This window comes from Pundamilia nyererei, unplaced genomic scaffold, assembly GCF_000239375.1.
Source record: "Pundamilia nyererei isolate P.nyererei 1_Seehausen unplaced genomic scaffold, PunNye1.0 scaffold00044, whole genome shotgun sequence".
Taxonomy (NCBI): domain Eukaryota; kingdom Metazoa; phylum Chordata; class Actinopteri; order Cichliformes; family Cichlidae; genus Pundamilia; species Pundamilia nyererei.
The window spans coordinates 2,956,205-2,967,914 of record NW_005187445.1 but is presented as its reverse complement, the minus strand read 5'-3'; the positions used below and the strand labels follow the sequence as shown (position 1 = coordinate 2,967,914).

Here is an 11,710-nt window from a genome sequence, read left to right as displayed (position 1 = left end):
TACTGAAACTGTTCAACTGCAGAAGGGCTCCATAAATCTCTTTTGATCTCGTCTTGGAAGAAAATCCACGTCCAGAATATGAATCAGCATCCAGCCAATCCAGACTGTAGTCAAGCAAAGCACCATCTAAAATGTCTTTCATCATAAGACACATGCATACACACACAAAGAAAGAATGGCTATGATTACAGGGAAGAGCATATTCTAGCTTTGGCACTAACAGAACAGCACTTCTTGAATTTTAATCTGCTGCAAAGGATAGCCGCTCTAAGTGCTGCTCAGCAGACAACATTGTTTCATCATATCAGCAGGTCTGCATAGCATTTAGGGTTTTATCAGGCAATAACAGGCCAAGAAGACATCCCACAGAATTGAAAATATCTTTCAGTACTGTGTGAAATAGCTTAGATAGATAGATTCCAAAGGTCTGCAACCAAAATAGGATATATTGACTGGTTCTTATAGATTTTTACTCACTGAAACTAGGAAAATATTCCATCTCATCAGATTTTCTTGCAAAACTTGTGTTTTTAGTTTAATTACATGCACAATTTCCAATTTTAAACTGAAATCTGGTATACTTGTGTCAAAAAAACACGTCCCCAAAAAACATGTCCCAACAGCTTTGTTTTGTTCATAGCGAAATTATCTTAGAAATCTCAGAAAAATTATGCATAGTTAATTGCAAAAAAAATATTGATTTTTAAAAAAATGTAAACTCCACACGTTTTGCAACAAAAGTACGTGATCAGAATCAGAATCAGAAAGGGTTTTATTGCCAAATGTTGAGCAGGTTTACAACATTAGGAAATTGCTGCGGTACTTAGTGCACAAACATACTGTCAGACAACGCTTAAATAAACATAAAAATTTAAATTAAAAGTGCTAAGTAGATATACATGAATGCAGGTAATGATCGGTGCAAAATTGGAATGATGCTGTGAACACAGTGTAAGGTCATGTGTTAGTGGTGCGAACAGTCATATGGTTATTGTTCATGAGTCCAACAGTAGAGGGGAAGAAACTGTTCTTATGGCGAGAGGTTCTGGTACGAATGGACCGGAGCCTCCTGCCTGAGGGGAGCAGGTCAAACAGACTGTGTCCAGGGTGAGAAGGGTCAGTTGATGAATGGAGGGAAATGGAGAACAGTTTTGGATTCAGCACCCTAAAAAACATAAAATTTACCGAAAATATCCCATGCAGTTGAAAAAAACATTTTTTTTGCAGACCTGTAGTTTCTATCTATCGTGGTAACTCGTAACCCTATCGCCACCTCGTGCCCAAAATGACAAAAATACAACATAATTGAGAAAGTAATTTTGTTCAGGCATTTAGGCGTCTGTATGCTAAACATTGAGGGCCCTGGCGTAAGCTTACTTTTTTGGGAGGGAAATGTAGTTTCAAACGTTGCCTTTTAGCCGCTAGTTTCCACTGTTTCGTAACAGCCAGTACTACAGCCCCCACAATTCCTGGCGTGCTCCAGTTCGCGTTGCGGGCGACATGGCGTCTTCTTGAAGCGTAGATAAATCGTAACTGTTTTGTTGACAAGTGATTGAGGTAAGCGCTAAATATTTTTAAGTATCATAGACTCTGACTGCGCTGTTCTACCTGCGATTAGCTGATTTTAATTTGGTTTAACCGGAGCTCTTTTGAGCAGCTTTCCTGGAGATAGTTAGCCTTTTTGCTAGCTAACGTAAGAGGCTAGCTAGCTTGCTGCATTTATTTTGCAGAGGATAGGAAGGTAATTCAGTTTCTCTTCTCGTTTAACAAGTTAGTCATTTTCGTTATTGGTTTGTCATTTCTGTCCGCACCAAAAATGTGTCGTTATTTGTTGCTCTAAGAGTTTAATCGCGTTTTCTATCGGAGAGTGTTGAGGAATAACAGCTGTCTTCACTTTTTGGGGCACATCCTGATACCCGTTTTTAGGGCATAAGAAACTTATGCATCCACAAAACATATGTTATTTCTGTATTGCTATTGTTTTCATGTGCTTTCTCTTTTCGTATTTCGCAATTTGATTGAGTTCAAAATTGTCAGCCATTAAAAAATGATCAAAATTACAGACAGAAAAATTAGACCAAAGGATTAAGCTAAATATACAAACGGACAAAGGTTGCAACACCCTTCCTTGCATGATCAGAAACAAAACAAAACATCATCACTCTGATCATCAGGCTACCCTTTTTACTTCTTCTTTTGCTATTGATAAGATATATGGCATGAATAATGTACATATGTTTTACAATTTCAATATTGTCTGAACCAGAGACTCTCACTTTCTTCAAGTAATAGAAACAGATATTTGGCCTAAAATATTGAAATGACATTGCTTAAGTAGTTGTCCAGATAAAGCCATTTGAAAATGACTCCACCGAAAACTCTAAATAGGCTCGAAAATATCCCTAGCTTTATCGCAAAAATAGTCTTATGAGCAAACTAACACTAGAAAGCTTTAATTTGACAGCTTGTCTCTTAAGAAGTGTATCATCAACCTGAAATATTTCTTCAGGGAAATCAAGGTTGGCCAGGCATTTTTCTCAAATTTAGTCAACTGAACTCGAGTGTAATTCAATTAGAGGTGAAAAGAAAAACTGGATTTGGAGCTGCTTACACAGCAATATATAAACAGTAACAGCTGTCAAACGCATGATCTGTACTCATTGTACATAAAGCATATATAATGTAATATTAATATATGTCCTGCCACTGTGGTGTGATAACAGTTTTGACTTTTGTAAATGCAGTGAAAGCAGAGTTTAATGTCTGGTCTTTGTGCAGATGGCAGCTGACTCCACAGACAAGAAAGATGCAGACTCTTCGGGGACCAAAGACCGAGAGAGGAAACGCAGCCGTTCGCGAGACAGAGATCGTAAAGTCTCACCTTCCCGCAAGCGCCATCGTTCCCGTGAACGAAACCGCTCTAAATCTCCCGAAAGGTAACCGCTGCACAAAAAGAACCCATCAGGAACACCAGACTGACTTCTAGCTATTAATCTTACTGTGTACTTGTGTTATCTTTCCCTTAAGCTTTTTTGTGTCTGTGTGATTTTGTGTCATTACGATAGAGATCGACGCATGAAAGACAAGGACCGAGATAGAGATAGAGATAAGGACAGAGACAGGAGCCGTAAGGACAGAGACAGCCATCGGCGCGATAAAGATCGCAGCAGGAGATCCAGGTATGTGACACTGATTAAGCTTCTTCGGTCAAAGCTGGCAAAGGAGATTTTTAGTCATAATTATTTCATAATCCGTGTTTGCCTGAATAACACGCCAATATTTTTCACATTAACAAAAATTTGATATTCAAAGGAATTAAACCCAATTTAAGTGAGAATATTTTCAGTGCACAGTATTTTTGGCACTGACGTGACTGTTGCCTCATATTAGAAAATGCCGATAAGGCCAACTGTTAGCAGTGAGGGTTTTTTTCTCATAAATAAGCCTCGATCCAAATAAAAAGGTCTTTTATCAAACCACCTGAAGTTCATCCTATGTCTGAAAGAAGCAGTTTTACCTCCTCTCCCTTTAAGTCACCTTTCTTCTCAGAAGTCAGTTCTCAGCTGCACTTTCTCACTTGTTAACTAAACTCTTACCAAACATCCAGACGTTTGGATTTTGCTACAGTTAGCACTTCAGCTAAATTTCTGTTTTGTCGTATTTACATTTTTGTCATCTGTAGAAGCGCTTCTCCAAGATCAAAGGATGCCAAGATAAAGAAAGAGAAGGATATAAAAGGAGAAGATGAGGAGGATGAAAAAAAGAAGAAGGAAAAGGTAAAAATCTGGTTTAGTGTTTGTGTAAATTTGAACTGCCACTTCGGTTATTATTTTGGGTGTTTGACATGTGCTGTTGTTCAGGTCCAGCCGCTGTCTTTGGAGGAGCTTCTGGCCAAGAAGAAGGCAGAGGAGGAAGCTGAAGCAAAGGTGAGAACATCCATCCGTCTGTCAGTTTGTCCATTTTCTAAAGCTTTTCTGGGGCCAGGGCACATGGGCAGAAGTCTTAAGCAAAGATGGCCAGATCTCCCTATTCCCACCCACCTCCTTCCAGCTCATCCATGGGAACACCAAGATGGTTCCCAGGCTAAGCGTCCAGCACACCACACAGTGACTCCTGTAAGGCTGGATACTCTGAACTGTTGTAAGCCTAAATAGCAGTCAGAACCAGTTTCCCAACCCAAAGATATTGGGAATCAACACTTGTGTCCACCATGAATAACCCTAACATTATACCCATGCCTGCCCACCTCCTGTCACTGAAGGCGACTCCAGATTGTAGCACAGTCAACTCCTCTTTAGGAAACTGGTTCCACTTAAATCCAGGCCAACACATATTGCATCCGACCCCTACGGCACTGCAGGTGTTGGCATGCCAATGTCTCCTCTTCATGCTGTGCCCGACTGAGTCCTGTGGGCTAAGGGCCAGCTACCAAGCACTCTCGCTTGAGCTCCTTCCGGACTCCAGAGTGGGGAACCAAAAAGTATGCCCTGCACGGGGTGAACTAGTCCTGAACTTTTTTTTTTTCTTTTTTTTTCTGCATTTGTTTTGTAAATTGCTCTTCATCTGGGAGATTAACTTTTCAATTTAAGATTATATTTTCTCTAAATTAATATTATTTCTTTTGCTTTGTGTTTTTCAGCCCAAGTTCCTGTCAAAAGCAGAGCGAGAAGCCGAAGCTTTGAAGCGCAGAGAGCAAGAGACTGAAGAGAGAAGGAGGATGATTGAAGAGGAGAGAAAGAAGAGAAGGACGTTTCAGGACATAGGGAGAAAAATGCTGGGTGTGTTTCAGCCTCTAACCTGAAACAGTTTGCATTTAATTACAGGATATTAACGTGTCGATAACCACCGTGATTCTTTGTTACAGAGGACCCTCAGGAAAGGGAGAGACGAGAGCGTAGGGAGCGAATGGAACGAGAGAACAACGGCAATGAAGATGATGATGAGCGACAGAAGCTCAGAGAGGAGAAAGATAAAGGCAAAGAACTCCAGGCTATCAAGGTTAGTGGCATGAGAAAGAGTTAAAATTACAGTTGTGTACAGATTGGGCTGACAGAAACTTTATTGTGTGTGTAGACTAACAAACAAAACTTCCACTTATTATTTTGAGGGGCTTGAAAATTCCTAGGGAAACTGGAAAAGCAGAATTTAAACCGATGTCCACAAATTATTCACAGGAGCGTTATCTTGGTGGGATCAAAAAACGGCGACGGACTCGCCACCTGAACGACAGGAAATTTGTGTTTGAATGGGATGCTTCTGAAGACACTTCGGTCGACTACAACCCGATGTGAGTGGATCGTGAGCACAAAATATATCCACAGATTAGGTCTTTGCGTTCCCTCGCTAAACTCTCGTGATTGGTCTTTGCAGTTACAAAGAGAAGCATCAGGTGCAGCTGTACGGACGAGGCTTCATCGCCGGCATCGACTTAAAGCAGCAGAAAAGGGAGCAGTCGCGTTTCTATGGTGACCTGATGGAGAAAAGGCGCACGCTGGAAGAGAAGGAGCAGGAAGAGTGAGTACAGTGGAGTATCTATAATGGAAAATGATCCTGTATCCATAGTTTCACCTTCAGCTTCCGCCCACCCCACATCTAATCTTTGTTTTACCTCGCTTCAGGACAAGACTGAAGAAGATGCGTAAGAAGGAGGCCAAGCAGCGCTGGGATGACAGACACTGGTCTCAAAAGAAGCTGGACGAGATGACAGACAGAGACTGGCGAATCTTCAGAGAGGATTATAGCATCACCACCAAGGGAGGAAAAATCCCAAATCCCATCAGGAACTGGAAGGAGTACCTGCTGCCTGCACATATTCTGGAGGTCATCGACAAATGCGGCTATAAGGTCAGCTAGGGTTCAACTTATCTGGTTCTGTGTTTTGTAATTTTTCTTTTTTAAATTATTTTGTAGCTGTTCACTGTTTTTCACTGTGTTCAATTCAGTCTCCACTAAGGAATGTTTTATTAATTTTTTTTCTCTCCAGGATCCGACGCCGATTCAGAGGCAGGCCATTCCCATTGGTTTACAGAACCGTGACATTATTGGTGTGGCTGAGACTGGTAGCGGTAAAACTGCTGCTTTCTTGATTCCACTGCTGGTCTGGATCACCACCCTGCCAAAAATCGACAGGTAACGTGTCTAAGATCCAATAATCTTCAGCAATTTCAGAAATAATAACTCTGCATTTGGACTGTCTTACTGTGCCTCTACTATCTCTTATGATCCTTTGCTCTCTGTATGACTGGATGCAGGATCGAAGACTCAGACCAGGGTCCTTATGCTGTGATCTTAGCTCCGACTCGTGAGTTGGCGCAGCAGATCGAGGAAGAAACCATAAAGTTTGGTAAACCGCTCGGCATCCGAACTGTGGCTGTGATTGGAGGAATCTCTAGAGAGGACCAAGGCTTTCGACTCAGGATGGGTTGTGAGGTAAAACGGAGAGGGCTAATTTTAGGGGGGGAAAAAGTGTTTCTGCCTGTGAAGCAAACTGAAGCCTCACTAACAAGTAGTTTTTAGTAGTTTTTGTTTGCTGTCAGTATTTTTACATCAAAAGAAGCCCATGAGGCTACTGAAATAAACTCAGCAGAAAGGCGAAGATGGTGCAGGACTACTGTTGCATTTGCAGAGCAGTAACAATCTCATCACAGGTGTAGTTTATGGAGGAGCTGTAGGCTCTAGTCTCTGACACACACACACACACACACACACACACACACACACACACACACACACACACACAGAGGTGATATTTCAACCAGGAAATTGAAGTCCAGGTGAAGTGAGAGACGTTTCCTCAGCAACACTCACTGTAACCTTAACCAGAACCTTCAGAGGTAAACCCCCCCCCCCCCAGAAAAACAAAAAAGGTATTTTATCAAACCACCTGAACAACAAGCTTAAAAGAGAATGAAAGCTCCAATCCACTGCTTGTGTTAAACAGAAGCAGCGTTACCGAATAAAGAATCCAAACTGCTTGTCTTGTTTGCCACTAGCTCTTAAATTTGGCAGCTTTCTTGCAGACTTGGCTGCTGTCAGCCTGCAGCCAAGTTTATTTAATGTGTGTGGATGCTTACACTCCTGATTCACTCTGTTTATAGTAGAATGTTTCCAATCTTTATTTACAGTCTCCCACATTAAGAGCTTAATGGGAGAACACAGATATAATACACACATGCTTCTTGATAATTTTGTGCACATTCAAAACATGGACTGAAAGATGCTGCTGAACAAATTGAGCAGGATGTAAATTGTGCACATTTGCCAAATTGTAAATAAATTAAAAAGCGCAGAGAGTTGTGGGCTAACTCACCGAGCCATGAATATCTGTAATAAATTTGATGAAGGCATAAAGAATTGTGCTTTCATGATTGGGCTCCATATTGGCAATTTTTTTTTCTTGCTCTTATAATTTCCAGGCTTCCAAGTTTATTTCATACTTTGTTTCTATAACTAATTTTGAGCATCAGTATTATGGGATTTGTCATTGTTTGAATGGTAAAACTGCATCAGTTTCATGTCTATGGCATAGAGCATCTATTGATGTCTTTTTTGAAAACTGTCTGTATGTTTTGTGTGTGTTTGTGATGTGTAGTGCTTCTGTCAGTGTGTATATTATGTGAGTAAAGAAAGAGGGAAGCGGTACAGATGGTGGTACAAACAGTCCACATGGCTCATTCTCAGACGCTGGTAGCTTAGCAGCTTAAATACACACAGACTTTACACTGTGTTTTTTGGCAGGAAGTCCATCCTGGCTTTTTATCCATAAGGTGAGGATTCTACTTGAAAATCATCTGTTCACCAGCGTCGTATTTGTTTACATCGTCTAACAGATCGTTATTGCCACGCCCGGCCGTCTGATTGACGTGTTGGAGAACCGCTACCTGGTACTGAGCCGCTGCACCTACGTGGTCCTCGATGAGGCCGATCGTATGATTGACATGGGCTTCGAGCCCGACGTCCAAAAGATTCTGGAATACATCCCGGTGACCAATCAGAAGCCAGACACCGAAGAGGCGGAGGACCCTGAGAAAATGACGATGAACTTTGAATCCGGGAAACAAAAATACAGACAAGTAGGTCTTTCTTTAGCAGTTGGAATCTTCTGAAGGTAGCACATGATTATCTGTTGAGTGTTTTCACTGATTGTGTGTCTGATTGCACCGTACAGACGGTCATGTTCACAGCTACCATGCCTCCCGCTGTGGAGAGACTGGCCAGGAGCTACCTGAGACGTCCTGCTGTGGTGTACATCGGGTCTGCTGGAAAGCCTCACGAGAGAGTCGAACAGAAGGTCCTGCTTATGTCGGAGGGAGAGAAGAGGTGAGACGGATGCAAGCATTAATTTTAAACACCAAAAATTTCACTTTCATCAAGATTCTAAATGTTTTGTATAATGTGCCCTTGCAGGAAGAAGCTGCTGGAGGTTTTGTCGCACGGCTTCGAGCCTCCGATTATCATCTTTGTCAACCAGAAGAAGGGTTGCGACGTGCTGGCCAAGTCACTGGAGAAGATGGGGGTAAGTCACTGTAACCTGAACCACAATGGATCTCAATTTGGGGTCGAGATTTGGTAGAAGCTTCATGCTTTGGAGTAAAAAAAGTAACAATCATGTCAGGGGTGTTAAATATAAGGCCCGGGGATCAGAATAGGCCCGAGAAAGACTCCAGTCCAGCTCACTGGATGATTTTGGAAATATGTGAAAGACAGCATTTTGGATTTTAAATATTTTCCTACAGATAAAGACCTGAAGCATTGCCACTCATAATACACCAAATCAATTAATGGATAAACAGATAAATGACATTTGATGTTTGTGCCAGCCTGTAGAAATTTCTGGGGACATTTTCTATAAAATATCAACAAATATTTCATTGATTGCCTTAAAATTATTCTCGGATACGTTTAAGGTCACAAGAGAAATATTCCTAGAAGTTTTTGTTTTCCTACTAGCAGATCAAATTGTCTTGTTGCACTAAAATTATATTAATCACTCAAAAAACCCACAGTTTTAGTATAAAGAAGAAGTTATGAAAATTCGGAAAGCCAGATACATTAAAAGGCAACAACAGCTTTTTAATGCACAGTATTAGCCTCAGCTGTACTTGGGGTTCAGTGCTAGTGTTGCATCCTGACATAATGCTGAGTTTTGCCGTTTGTTGTCAGAAGTTTTATCCAAAATACAAAAGAAAGCCAATAAATCTCAGATGGAGGTTTAATTTTAATTCACTTTGGTTTCTGATTTCCTAAAATACTAAATATTTTGAGCAAAGATTAACCTCCACTGGTCCTCCTTCTCTTCTTCTTTGTAGTACAATGCTTGCACGCTGCACGGTGGCAAAGGCCAGGAGCAGAGAGAGTTTGCGCTTTCCAATCTCAAGGCGGGAGCCAAAGATATCCTGGTGGCCACAGACGTTGCTGGGCGAGGTATCGATATCCAGGACGTCTCCATGGTCATTAACTACGACATGGCAAAGAACATCGAAGGTAAGAGGCCTCATCTGGTGTGCAGTGTTTGTTTATTGACTGAAATTTAATTTTTGCCATAGGAATCACTAAATGATTCACTGAATCGTTGTTGCACTTTCTCCTCTTGCAGACTACATCCATCGTATTGGTCGTACGGGTCGTGCTGGTAAGAGTGGTGTAGCCATGACTTTCCTCACTAAAGAGGACTCGGCGGTGTTTTACGACCTGAAGCAGGCCATCCTCGAGAGTCCCGTCTCCACCTGCCCTCCAGAGCTGGCTAACCATCCAGATGCTCAGCATAAACCTGGAACCATCCTGACCAAGAAGAGACGCGAGGAGACCATTTTTGCCTAAAATGACCTTTATCAACTGAAGGGGGAGGGGAAAACCCCACCAACTGTTTATTTTTCTCCCTCTCAGGATCTGCTCTCTAGGTTACTCTCACACATTTTGTTCTTTCCCACCTTGTCTTTATGTTTTGGTCCCATCTGTGCGTGCAGAAACACAGTAACTGGTGCCGAAGTCGTCAGCACACTGGTTCTCATCAGTGTGGGTGGATTTTAAGATAACTTTGTTTTGCGTCTGTAAGCCAGAACCAGGAGCAGTATGCAGGACCCCAATCTGATCTGATCTGTACTGTATAAATACCCAATGCACCAAATTACAGGCAGGATGTGAGTGTAGATGAGCAGTAAGTGCTGTGTTTTTAGTCATAATTTGAGTTTTCTATGTAAGAAACCTTTACCAGAAGTGACACCAGTTTTCTTTGCTTCAGATACATCATTTGATTAAAATGGAAACAGCTGTTTTAAATGTATGATGTGAATACAGCAAATTTGAGCTTCTTAACTGTCAAACTGAGTTGTTTTTTTCTTTTTTCTTTTTGCATTAAATTACACGCGAAATGTGGAGTTTTCACAAGTAGAAGAGCAGTGTTTCCTTTCAACATGCCAATTATAGAGCTCTTCATATCTCCTTTAGTTTTCCTCTTGGCATTTCCCACCTATATTCTTTAACCTTTTATTCCTTTATTTAACCAGAAAAACTCTTTGACCCCAATATCTTTTATATAGGGAAACTCTTTAAAGCTCTTTATGTGTTTATCTATGCCATGTGGCTCACCACCTTCAAGAGGCACCATAGGGGTCAGGTGCAGTGTGTGTTGGGCAGAGGCCCTAGCAGTCCAATCACCAGCTGTTGAGGCAGGCTTTTTGGACATTGCAGTAATAATGATAGAGTAATGCAAAACTCCCTATTTCTTCAAAATTTACATTTGAAAATGAAGGAATATCGAACTATTACCTGGCAATTACGTGGTAGTGGGACGTCATAATAACACCATAATACTGAAGTTCAATCATTTCTGCTAACACAAAGAGAGGCAGAAAGTTCTGTTTTTGAAACTATGAATAACTATAACTTTATCAATACGGAAAGTTTTAAATCTAATCTTAAAAGTAGAGAGGGTGTCCAAACTGGCACTTGTTCTACAGAAGAGGGGCCTGGAAGCTGAAGGCTCTGCCTCCCATTCTTCTTTTAAATATCCTTGGAACCACAAGTAAGCCAGCAGTCTGAGAGTGTGGTGCGCTATTGGGGGCACTATGAGGTGTTTAAGATAAATACCTCATAGATTATTCAAGATCTTGTATTTGAGGGCAAAGACTTTAAATTAAAAAATGACTCCAAGATTCCTCACAGTGTTACCAGAAGCCAGGAAATGCCACCCAGGGTAAGTACCTGGTTACACACCAGGGCCCGTATCCCTAAAGATTCTGAGAATCCTCTCAGAGAGCTCCTAACTTAACCTAAAAATTCCTTGCCAGGAGTTTTAGCTTAGAAGTGATTCCAGAACATTTTCAGTGAACTCTGAGCAAGGAATGGATGGAAAATCCTATCTTAGTGAGGAGGTGTGGTTGACCCCGTTGCTAGGTATGAGTCATCATTTCAAAAGCCGTGATTGGTTGATCCTACAAGTTTGATGGAAATGAGCTTTTGGTGATAATGAGCAAAGGATGTACCCTCAAATCAATAAACATAATTATACACTCTAATCTTATGCTGACTGTAATTGTAAATAATATTTCACATTCAAGAAAATATCTGGAAAATGAATAGTAAGCTGTAGGGGTTATAGCCTAACATTAGAATCTAAAATATGTGAAAACTTAAACTCATTACACCCTGTTCAAATAATGATTTGTGTCTTATTTGCTCATATTAACTCATTCACTGCCAGCCATTGTCA

The 11,710-nt window shown here is 41.1% G+C and overlaps 1 protein-coding gene across 1 annotated transcript; it reads left to right on the top strand.

Moving 5' to 3' along the window:
• The first annotated feature begins 1,415 nt into the window (after positions 1–1,415).
• On the top strand, positions 1,416–10,318 carry ddx23 (DEAD (Asp-Glu-Ala-Asp) box polypeptide 23). The gene is made up of 17 exons (XM_005731768.2): positions 1,416–1,557; positions 2,779–2,936; positions 3,066–3,179; positions 3,683–3,776; positions 3,861–3,926; positions 4,640–4,778; positions 4,865–4,998; positions 5,175–5,287; positions 5,371–5,514; positions 5,619–5,844; positions 5,984–6,129; positions 6,252–6,429; positions 7,830–8,072; positions 8,168–8,319; positions 8,407–8,515; positions 9,309–9,483; positions 9,596–10,318. Exons 2-17 carry the CDS (start codon positions 2,779–2,781, stop codon positions 9,817–9,819), a joined length of 2,415 nt encoding a protein of 804 aa, XP_005731825.1. The 5' UTR covers positions 1,416–1,557; the 3' UTR covers positions 9,820–10,318.
• The last annotated feature ends 1,392 nt before the right edge of the window (positions 10,319–11,710 follow it).

Coding starts and splice junctions, on each gene's coding strand:
- ddx23 (XM_005731768.2), top strand. CDS start 2,779: ATGGCAGCTGACTCCACAGACAAGAAAGATGCAGACTCTTCGGGGACC. Junction 3,777..3,860: donor AAAAAAAGAAGAAGGAAAAG/GTAAAAATCTGG, acceptor GCTGTTGTTCAG/GTCCAGCCGCTGTCTTTGGA. Junction 5,845..5,983: donor TCGACAAATGCGGCTATAAG/GTCAGCTAGGGT, acceptor TTTTCTCTCCAG/GATCCGACGCCGATTCAGAG.